This window comes from Lithobates pipiens, unplaced genomic scaffold, assembly GCF_037356315.1.
Source record: "Lithobates pipiens isolate NorthernLeopardFrog02 unplaced genomic scaffold, aLitPip1_a1.2 Scaffold_94, whole genome shotgun sequence".
NCBI classification, from domain to species: Eukaryota; Metazoa; Chordata; class Amphibia; order Anura; family Ranidae; genus Lithobates; species Lithobates pipiens.
Genome location: NW_027507917.1, coordinates 1,299,335 through 1,310,432, shown reverse-complemented (window position 1 = coordinate 1,310,432; position 11,098 = coordinate 1,299,335). Strand labels below are relative to the sequence as shown.

General features: G+C 42.5%; 1 protein-coding gene across 1 annotated transcript; it reads right to left on the bottom strand.

Moving 5' to 3' along the window:
- Positions 1–805: 805 nt before the first annotated feature.
- On the bottom strand, positions 806–7,647 carry LOC143973746 (cystatin-D-like). The gene is made up of 3 exons (XM_077474588.1): positions 7,432–7,647; positions 3,646–3,750; positions 806–1,155 (listed from the first exon to the last, which is right to left on the bottom strand). Exons 1-3 carry the CDS (start codon positions 7,633–7,635, stop codon positions 1,066–1,068), a joined length of 399 nt encoding a protein of 132 aa, XP_077330714.1. The 5' UTR covers positions 7,636–7,647; the 3' UTR covers positions 806–1,065.
- Between the last annotated feature and the right edge of the window lie 3,451 nt (positions 7,648–11,098).

Sequence of the window (11,098 nt, the reverse complement as noted above, 5' to 3'; positions counted from 1 at the left end):
CTGTGATCTGTGGTCATTGTAGAAGTGCCCCTTACATTGGCAATTAATGGAAAGTTGCCCCCTTTCATTGGTGGTCAGTGTAGGTGGTAGATCAATCTACCATTGATCATTGCTTTAGGAATCCCTAGGAACCTCAGGAGGAACCCTGGTGGAGAAACGCTGATTGCAACATTTATGACCTCTTTGAATACCACTTACTTTAGAGGAACTCTGGGAAAACGGCCATGTAACCTCCATCCACAGAAAAAAAGAATTTCCATACATTAGAGTAGGGGTCTCCAAACTGCGGCCCTCCATTTGTTAAGGAACTACAATTCCCATCATGCTTAGTCATGTCTGTGAATGTCAGAATCTTACAATGCCTCATGGGATGTGTAGTTCCGTAACAGCTGGAGAACCTTAGTTTGGAGATCCCTGCACTAGAGAAATGTCAACCCAACTGACCTAAATGTCACATTTATTATGTGTTGTTATAATAGAAGTCATGATTGTGGTGTCCTTTAACAGTCGTGGTCATTATAGAAGTGCCCCTTACATTGATGATTAATAGAAAGTTGCCCCCTTGCATTGGTGGTTAGTGTAGGTGGTAGGTGGTAATACTCATTGCTCAAGGAACCCTTAGGAACGTTGATGGAGAAACACTGACTGCATATTTTATGGCCAATTTGAATGCCACTAAACTTAGTGGAACTCTGGGCAAATGGCCATGTAGGTAACTCCAACGACAGAAAAAAAAAAGATCAACAAACACTTCAGAAAAGTCAACCAGACGGACCTAAACATATTACACTTTCTTGATAAAGTGCAGATAAGAACCACATTTATTTATTATAGGAAGTATTGAACAAACATAGGTTGTGCCATTCTAGATAGGAGATTGCCTCAAACTGTTTTCATTTACGGGCAACATTGAAATTGAGGAATCGGTATTCAGTTAATCTCTACCAAAGTGAAAATGTTTATAAGAAACGCTTTAAAAATGATTACATTCAAAGTACTCGTAGCCACGTTGTCCATTAGGAAGACACGAGGAAAACTGCTTTCCAGGAAGACTTGGAAAAGTATTTATAGATCTGTACACTTCAGGCTACTAAGTGTCCTTTTCTTTTCCCGGAGTGCATCATACACCAAGCAAACACACTTGTCAATATCACACTGCAAAAAAAGAACATACAGTATAATTAATGACTAATCCAAAATTGTATATAAATTCTGAGCTCTGAGTCAGGAATTTCATATTTTAATATCTACAGATGAAGGTTTATATAGAAAGTGCCCCCCTAAAATTCTGAGCTCTAAGTCAGGAATTTTGTACTTTAATATCTACAGATGAAGGTTCATATAGAAAGTCCTCCCCTAAAATTCTGAGCTCTAAGTCAGGAATTTTGTACTTTAATATCTACAGATGAAGGTTCATATAGAAAGTCCTCCCCTAAAATTCTGAGCTCTAAGTCAGGAATTTTGTACTTTAATATCTACAGATGAAGGTTTATATACAGTAGAAAGTGTCCCCCTAAAATTCTGAGCTCTAAGTCAGGAATTTTGTATTTTAACATCTACAGATGAAGCTTCATATAGAAAGTGCCCCCCTAAAATTCTGAGCTCTAAGTCAGGAATTTTGTACTTTAATATCTACAGATGAAGGTTCATATAGAAAGTCCTCCCCTAAAATTCTGAGCTCTAAGTCAGGAATTTTGTACTTTAATATCTACAGATGAAGGTTCATATAGAAAGTCCTCCCCTAAAATTCTGAGCTCTAAGTCAGGAATTTTGTACTTTAATATCTACAGATGAAGGTTCATATAGAAAGTCCTCCCCTAAAATTCTGAGCTCTAAGTCAGGAATTTTGTACTTTAATATCTACAGATGAAGGTTTATATAGAAAGTGCCCCCCTAAAATTCTGAGCTCTAAGTCAGGAATTTTGTATTTTAACATCTACAGATGAAGCTTCATATAGAAAGTGCCCCCCTAAAATTCTGAGCTCTAAGTCAGGAATTTTGTATTTTAACATCTACAGATGAAGCTTCATATAGAAAGTGCCCCCCTAAAATTCTGAGCTCTAAGTCAGGAATTTTGTACTTTAATATCTACAGATGAAGGTTCATATTGAAAGTCCTCCCCTAAAATTCTGAGCTCTAAGTCAGGAATTTTGTACTTTAATATCTACAGATGAAGGTTCATATAGAAAGTCCTCCCCTAAAATTCTGAGCTCTAAGTCAGGAATTTTGTACTTTAATATCTACAGATGAAGGTTTATATAGAAAGTGCCCCCCTAAAATTCTGAGCTCTAAGTCAGGAATTTTGTATTTTAACATCTACAGATGAAGCTTCATATAGAAAGTGCCCCCCTAAAATTCTGAGCTCTAAGTCAGGAATTTTGTATTTTAACATCTACAGATGAAGCTTCATATAGAAAGTGCCCCCCTAAAATTCTGAGCTCTAAGTCAGGAATTTTGTACTTTAATATCTACAGATGAAGGTTCATATTGAAAGTGCACCCCCCCCCCCAAATTTGAGCTCTTAATCAGGAATTTCATATTTTAATATCTATAGATGAAGATTTATATACAGTAGAAAGTGTCCCCCTAAAATTCTGAGCTCTAAGTCAGGAATTTTGTATTTTAACATCTACAGATGAAGCTTCATATAGAAAGTGCCCCCTAAAATTCTGAGCTCTAAGTCAGGAATTTTGTACTTTAATATCTACAGATGAAGGTTTATATAGAAAGTCCTCCCCTAAAATTCTGAGCTCTAAGTCAGGAATTTTGTACTTTAATATCTACAGATGAAGGTTTATATACAGTAGAAAGTGTCCCCCTAAAATTCTGAGCTCTAAGTCAGGAATTTTGTATTTTAACATCTACAGATGAAGCTTCATATAGAAAGTGCCCCCCTAAAATTCTGAGCTCTAAGTCAGGAATTTTGTACTTTAATATCTACAGATGAAGGTTCATATTGAAAGTGCACCCCCCCCCCCATATTTTGAGCTCTAAATCAGGAATTTCATATTTTAATATCTATAGATGAAGATTTATATAGAAAATGCGCCCCTAAAATTCTGAGCTCTGAGTCAGGGAATTTCATATTTTAATACCAACAGATGGAGGTTCGTATAGAAAGTGCCCTCCAACAATTCTGAGCCCTAAGTCAGGAAGTTTCTAATTTAATATCTACAGATGAAGTTCATATAGAAAGCGCCCCCCCCCCCCCCAAACATTCGGAGCTCTTACGTCAGGAAGTTTAAACTTCAATATCTACAAATGAAGGTTCAAAGTGCCCCCCCAAAAAAAAAAAAATTCTGAGCCCTAAATTGGGAAGTTCATGCACATCCTTGCCATCAATGGCATTGTGTACATCAAAATGATTTAGTGTATGGTTATTGAAGCAGATTGGAATGGAAATGCCTGACCTCACCGACCCAGGGTTTCAATTAAAGTCCCTAGGGGTGGAAATACATGACCTACCGGCCATGGCTTCCTCAAAGTCCCTAATAACCCCCCCTTTTTTATGATTATACCCTACAGGAGAGGTAAGTACTCCCCAACTATTTTTGACTCAAGCATTTATCAAATGATGCAGAATTATCAGTGGTATAATTGTATATATTAGATTTACATGTGGAGAGAAGATGATGAAGCGAGTACCTTGGACGTCGATGGCTTATTACAAGATGTAGTAATTTTACCGTCCTTGATGCAATTTGTTTGTACCAGCACTAGGGTCAGGTTATAGTTCATCCCAGCAACTACCTATAGAAGTATAAAAATAACATGCAAATTATGTATTACCGTGTTCTAAGGCAGAAGTCTCCACATTTTTCCGTATGAGGGCCGCATAGTATATTTTACAAATATTCCTGGGCCGAAAAAAAAATCCCCTTCAGAGTCACCCTTGTCGAATCCTTCCTTACATCAGTGTCCCCATCAGAGTCCACCCCCCCCCCCCCATCATACATCAGTGTCCCCATCAGAGTCCCTTCTTACATCAGGCCCCTATTAAAGCACCCCTTACATCAGGGTCCCTCCCTTACATCAGGTCCTCATCGGGGTCCCTCCTTACATCGGGTCTTCATTGGAGTCCTCCCTTACATCAGGTCCTCATCAGTGTCCCTCCTTACATCGGGTCTCCATTGGAGTCCTCCCTTACATCAGGTCCTCATCAGTGTCCCTCCTTACATCGGGTCTCCATTGGAGTCCTCCCTTACATCAGGTTCTCATCAGGGTCCCTCCTTACATCAGGTCTCCACTGGAGTCCTCCCTTACATCAGGTCCGCATCATAATCCCTCCTTACATCAGGTCTCCATTGGAGTCCTCCCTTACATCAGGTCCTCATCAGGGTCCCTCCTTACATCGGGTCTCCATTGGAGTCCTCCCTTACATCAGGCCTCCCACCCTTGACTTGAGGCCCACCCTTCGGCGTCCCCGTGGCTCGCCAACTTGACCCCCAGACCTTAAGCAAGCGTGGCGAGGGGAAGATGGTGGGCCTTAGTTTCCCTCCTTACAAAAGGTCTTCATTAGAGTTCCCCTTACATCAGGTCCCCATCACAGTCCCTCCTTACATCGGGTATCCATTGGAGTCCTCCCTTACATCAGGTCCTCATCAGGGTCCCTCCTTACATCGGGTCTCCATTGGAGTCCTCCATTACATCAGGCGGGCCACCCTCGACTTGAGGCCCACCCTCTGGCCTCCCCGTGGCTCGGCAAGTTGACCCATGGACCTTAAGCACGCGTGGCGAGGGGAAGGTGGCGGTCCTTAGTTTCCCTTCTTACAAAAGGTCTTCATTAGAGTTCATCTTACATCAGGTCCCCATTAGTGTCCCTCCTTATATCAGGTCCCCATTAGTGTCCCTCCTTATATCAGGTCCCCATCACAGTCCCTCCTTACATCAGGTCTCCATCACAGTCCCTCCTTACATCAGGTCTCCATTAGAGTTCCCCTTACATCAGGTCCGTATCATAGTCCCTCCTTACCTCAGGTCTCCATTAGAGTCCTCCCTTTCATCAGATCCCCATCAGTGATCCTTCTTATATCAGGTCTCCATTAGAGCACCCTTTACATCAGGTACCCCATTGTAGTCCCTCCTTACATCAGGTCCCTGTTAGAGCCCCCCCTGTGAGGAGGTCTCTTATTATCAGTATCTGTCCACTGCCAGCCTGTGTTTCTCCTGTGTGATTTCGTCCACTCCCACTATGTTACCTGCAGCATAGTGAATGCACTTCCCCACTATGCAAGGGTCTCATACATTTCCTGTGTGCTTCCAGTGTGTTCTCTGTGTCCTACCAGTACTTCTATGAGTCTCTGAGTGCTTCGCCCAGCTACATGTTGCTAGACCTGTGCTCTCCTTGTCCACAAGGTTTAGGAGAGTGTCTATGGGAACGTCTGACCATTCTTCCAGAAGCCCATTTGTGAGGTCAGGCACTGATGTTGGATGAGAAGGCCCGACTCGCAGTCTCCACTCTAATTCATAACAAAGGTGTTCTATCAGGACTCACCCTTTGCAGCTATAACAGCTTCAACTCTTCTGGGAAGGCCGTCCACAAGGTATGGAGGGTGTCTACGGGAATGTCTGACCATACTTCCAGAAGAGCATTTGTGAGGTCAGGCACTAATTCATCCCAAAGGTGTTCTATCGGGTTGAGGTCAGGACTCTGTGCAGGCCAGTCAAGTTCCTCCACCCCAAACTCACTCATCCATGCCTTTATGGACCTTCCTTTGTGCTCTGGTCCAAATCATTTGGTGGAGAGGGGATTATGGTGTGAGGGGTTGTTTTTCAGGGGTTGGGCTTGGCCCCTTAGTTCCAGTGAAGGGAACTCTTAAGGCGTCGGCATACCAAGACATTTTGGACAATTTCATGTTCCCAACTTTGTGGGAACAGTTTGGGGACGGCCCCTTCCTGTTCCGACATGACTGCACACCAGTGCACAAAGCAAGGTCCATAAAGACATGGATGAGCGAGTTTGGGACGGAGGAACTTGACTGGCCTGCACAGAGTCCTGATCTCAACCTGATAGAACACCTTTGGGATGAATTAGTGCCTGACCTCACAAATGCTCTTCTGGAAGAATGGAGAAACATCCCCATAGACACATCTCCTAAACCTTGTGGACGGCCTTCCCAGAAGAGTTGAAGCCGTTATAGCTGCAAAGGGCGGAGCCAACTCAATATTGAACCCTACGGGCTAAGACCGGGATGTCATTGCGCCCATGTGTGTGTAAAGGCAGGGCGTCCCAATACTTTCGGAAATATAGTGTACATATATATATATATATATATATATATATATATATATATATATATATATATATATATATATATATATAATTTAAAGTATTTTATAAAACAGTAGCACTCTATAAAGCTTTGTATTGCTTGTTATCATAAAAAAAAGTTACAAAGTTATTGTTCTATTGTACTTTATATTTATATATGATATATTTATTATATATCTAACTGGATCACGTTTACTATTTTAAAGGGGTTGTAAAGGTTCATTTTTTACATAGGTTCCTTTAAGCTAGTGCATTGTTGGTTCACTTACCTTTTCCTTCAATTTCCCTTCTAAAAATTTTTTTTCTTTGTCTGAATATCTCACTTCCTGTTTCTCCTCAGTAAACTTCACACCATCATCCGAGCCGTGTTTAGTCAGCCAGAACAGTTTACTGAGGAGGAACAGGAAGTGAGAAATTCAGACAAAGAAAAAAAACATTTAGAAGGGAAATCGAAGGAAAAGATAAGTGAACCAACAATGCACTAGCTTAAAGGAACCTATTTAGAAAATAAAAAACGAACCTTTACAACCCCTTTAATGCAGCCCTTTAAAATAAACTTTAAAAAAATTGGATCATTTGACAGAAAACAAACACAAAATATAACAAAATGTAACAATGTATCGCAGGCCTTGATGTCTGTGACCCTTTAGTGGGAAGGACAGTGTACAAGTCTAATTAAAAACTGATAGCGAGATCTGCCAGCGCGGTACAGGCAAGGTACACTTGGTGACCCCCCAAGGGGGAGAGTTGAGTTGCAATATTGACATTTTCAGAAAAGAACAAGTCAAATTTTTTTTTTTTTTTTTTTTAAGTAAAACCTGTTGATTTGTTACAGTTGATACTTGGTATATTTAACAAGTATTGGGAGAGAATGTTTGACTTGTTCTTTTCTGAAAATGTCAATATTGCAACTCAACTCTCCCCCTTGGGGGGGTCACCAAGTGTACCTTGCCTGTACCGTGCTGGCAGATCTCGTTATCAGTTTTTACAGGGCCTCTTAACCTTGAGTACTGCCCCCCCCCCCCATCCCCCAATAATACACTACACAGATATAAAGACCACCGTAGGACAGGATATATTATCACCCATGCCCCACGCACAAGACTGAATGCATACAGTGAGTACAGTTCCCCCCTCCCCCGCTGTTACAAACAGATTACCTGCTGAGAAGCGTCTTCCAGGGAAATCATCTTGGCTAGGTAGTTACCATTGCTCTGCTTGTTGTACTCAGAGACACAGAATTTCGCTATGGCTTGCACATCCTGGCTGTTTTTGTCGGCAGGTCCCCATCCCCCTACTATAACCTGACCGAGAGACAGGGGGGCCCACAGCAAGAAAATGGTAAGAGCTCCAAGACCAGCCATGATGGTTTCCCAGGATCACCACCACTCTCTCCGACAGAGGAGCGGAGGGGAGGAACACGCCCGTATATAAGCCCTGGTCTCCTTCCATTGTCTCTGACCCGGAGCCACTCACGTGCAGTGACACACACGTCACCTTGGCAGGCACTGGAGATCAGGAAGGGAGGTCACTGGAGCTGGCAATCTGAACACAGACACAGTATCTCACAAAAGTAAGTGCACCCCTCACATTCGTGTAAATCTTTTCTTCTATCTTTTCACGTGACAACACCGAAGAAATAAAGAAAAAGTGGCAAACATCTTCCTTGTGACTTCTGAAGCAGTTCCCAGCTGGTTGTCGGTGCAGCGCCCAAACCCTCGAGAGCTTTTCCAGGAACACGTGTGGTGGGAATATAGAGCAACACTGAAGAGATGACACTTGTCTACAATGTAAAGTAGTGAGTGTACAGCTTGTATAACAGTGTAAATTTCCTGTCCCCTCAAAATAACTCAACACACAGCCATTCATGTCTAAACCGCTGGCAACAAAAGTCGGTACACCCCCTAAGTGAAAATGTCCAAATTGGGCCCAAGGTGTCAATATTTTGTGTGGCCGCCATTATTTTCCAGCACTGCCTTAACCCTCTTGGGCATGGAGGTCACCAGAGCTTCACAGGTTGTCACTGGAGTCCTCTTCCCCTCCCCCATGATGACATCACAGAGCTGGTGGATGTTGGAGACCTTGAGCTCCTCCACCTTCCGTCTGAGGATGCCCCACAGATGATCAATAGGGTTTAGGTCTGGAGACATGCTTGGCCAGTCCATCACCTTTACCCTCAGCTTCTTTAGCAAGGCAGTAGTCATCTTGGAGGTGTGTTTGGGGTGGTTATCATGTTGGAATACTGCCCTGCGGCCCAGTCTCTGAAGGGAGGGGATCATGCTCTGCTTCAGTATGTCACAGTACATGTTGGCATTCATGGTTCCCTCAATGATCTGTAGCCCCCCAGTGCCGGCAGCACTCATGCAGCCCCAGACCATGACACCCCCACCACCATGCTTGACTGTAGACAAGACACACTTGTCTTTGTCCTCCTCTCCTGGTTGCCCCCACACACGCTTGTCACCATCTGACACCAAATACGTTTATCTTGGTCTCATCAGACCACAGGACATGGTTCCAGTAATCCATGTCCTTAGTCTGCTTGTCTTCAGCAAACTGTTTCTTGTGCAATATATTTAGAAGAGGCTTCCTTCTGGGATGACAGCCATGCAGACCAATTTGATGCAGTGTGCGGCGTATGGTCTGAGCACTGACAGGCTGACCCCCCACCCCCCCTACAACCTCTACAGCAATACTGGCAGCACTCATACGTCTATTTCCCAAAGACAACCTCTGGATATGACGCTGAGCACGTGACCTCAACTTCTTTGGTGGACCATGGCGAGGCCTGTTCTGAGTGGAACCGGTCCTGTTAAACCGCCATATGGTCTTGGCCACCGTGCTGCAGTTTCAGGGTCTTGGCAATCTTCTTATAGCCTAGGCCAGTGATGGAGAACCTTGGCACCCCTGATGTTTTGGAACTACATTTCCCATGATCCTCCTGCACTCTGCAGTGCAGTTGAGCATCATGGGAAATGTAGTTCCAAAACATCTGGAGTGCCGAGGTTCGCCATCACTGGCCTAGGCCATCTTTATGTAGACCAACAATTCTTTTTTTTTTAATCCTCAGAGAGTTCTTTGCCATGAGGCGCCATGTTGAACTTCCAGTGACCAGTATGAGAGAGTGAGAGCGATAACACCAAATTTAACACACCCGCTCCCCATTCACAGCTGAGACCTTGTAACACTAACGAGTCACATGACACCGGGGAGGGAAAATTGCTAATTGTGCCCAATTTAGAACTGTACACGCTCTACTTTGTAGATTGTAGCAGTGTACATTTCATCAGTGTCGTTCATGAAAAGATATAATAAAATATTTACAAAAATGTGTGTACTTACTTTTGTGAGATGCTTTATGTGTCCCTTAAAGTGAACTGGTATTTTCCCTTTCAGGTGCTGCAGATTTCAAGGTGACATACAGGATTTTATAGACTCCTTGAACTCCTGACTGGCACTCAGAAACGTGGCTTTTCTCAAAGAGCTGGCTACGTTTTGGCGCGGGGTGCCATAAGAGAACACGGCACCAGCTCCATGTGTCCAGGAACACAGACATATGAAGACAAAAAAACTTCATAAAGTCAGATTATTTTAGGCTAAAAGGAACCAAAAAGCCACCACTAAAGTACTGTGGATCTATCATCATGATCAGATTCTATATACTGGCCTGCTGCTTCCTGTTTCCGGCTACATACCAACGATGGTTTCCATAACTTGCATGGATCCTGATAGCTGACATCCAGATACAGTTGTATGGAAGCTGGACATCTGACCATTCCTGGTAATATCTGTGCTATAAATCAGAAGTTGTAGATGAATAAGGTCAGAGAAAACAAAAGAAGCAAAGAACAAAAGGCATAACGACCTTCATTGGTTTGAAAACCATATTATTTATTTCAAGAAGCGACAATATTATATGTATTATAAAACGAAATGCTATTGTTTTGCTGTACAAACAATGAGTCACATTTTCGTAGGCCCACAGGGCGGCGCTACGTGTAAATCTACAGATCCATTTTTAAAGAAATGATAAATAATATTAACAGTGAACTCAAAAACGAATATGCAGTGCCTTGAAAAAGTATTCATACCCCCTGAAATTTTCCCAATTTTGTCATGTTACAGCCAAAAAGGTTAATGTATTTTATTGGGATTTTATGTGATGGCACATAATTGTGAAGTGGAAGGAAAATGATAAATGATACAAATAAATATGTGAAAAGTGTGGGGGGAGGGGCATTTGTATGGCGCCCCCCGGAGTCAATACTTTGTAGAACCCCCTTTCTCTACAAGTCTTTTTGGGGGTGTGAAATGGCTATTTTGATGATAGGCAACTCCTATCCTCATTATGATTAGTGGTTCCAAATTAATAATAACTACTGCAGTAGGGAACAGACACAAAAGATACGCTCAACATCTTTCCAAATAACCGTTCTCCTTTATTATGACGCATTTGAAGGTTTTTATACACATGATAACGTAGGTATCACATTAATATTACAATTGTACGTTTATGGTAACAAGGGGCGTAACATAGGCAGGCTAATTCTAATCAGGACTCGAAAGAATGCAAAACATGTACTGAAAACATTATTAGTGCCGTGTGCACAGTGAGGGCATTGTGCAATACGTATAAAATAGAATACAATTATATACAGAACCTACAAATTTCCATTACAGGGTGTCTCTACCAGCTTTGCACATCTAGAGAGGACATTTCTGCCCATTCTTCTTCTTTGTAAAATATCTCAAGCTCTGTCAGATTGGATGGAGAGCGTCTGTGATCAGCAATTTTCAGGTCTTGCCACAGATTCTCAATGTGATTTA

Excerpts from the sequence above, each read along its gene's own strand:
- LOC143973746 (XM_077474588.1), bottom strand. The coding sequence starts at position 7,635 with ATGGCTGGTCTTGGAGCTCTTACCATTTTCTTGCTGTGGGCCCCCCTG. Across the intron at positions 3,751-7,431 it reads TGGAAGACGCTTCTCAGCAG|GTAGTTGCTGGGATGAACTA; the intron begins GTAATCTGTTTG and ends ATACTTCTATAG. Across the intron at positions 1,156-3,645 it reads ATAAGCCATCGACGTCCAAG|TGTGATATTGACAAGTGTGT; the intron begins GTACTCGCTTCA and ends CTTTTTTTGCAG.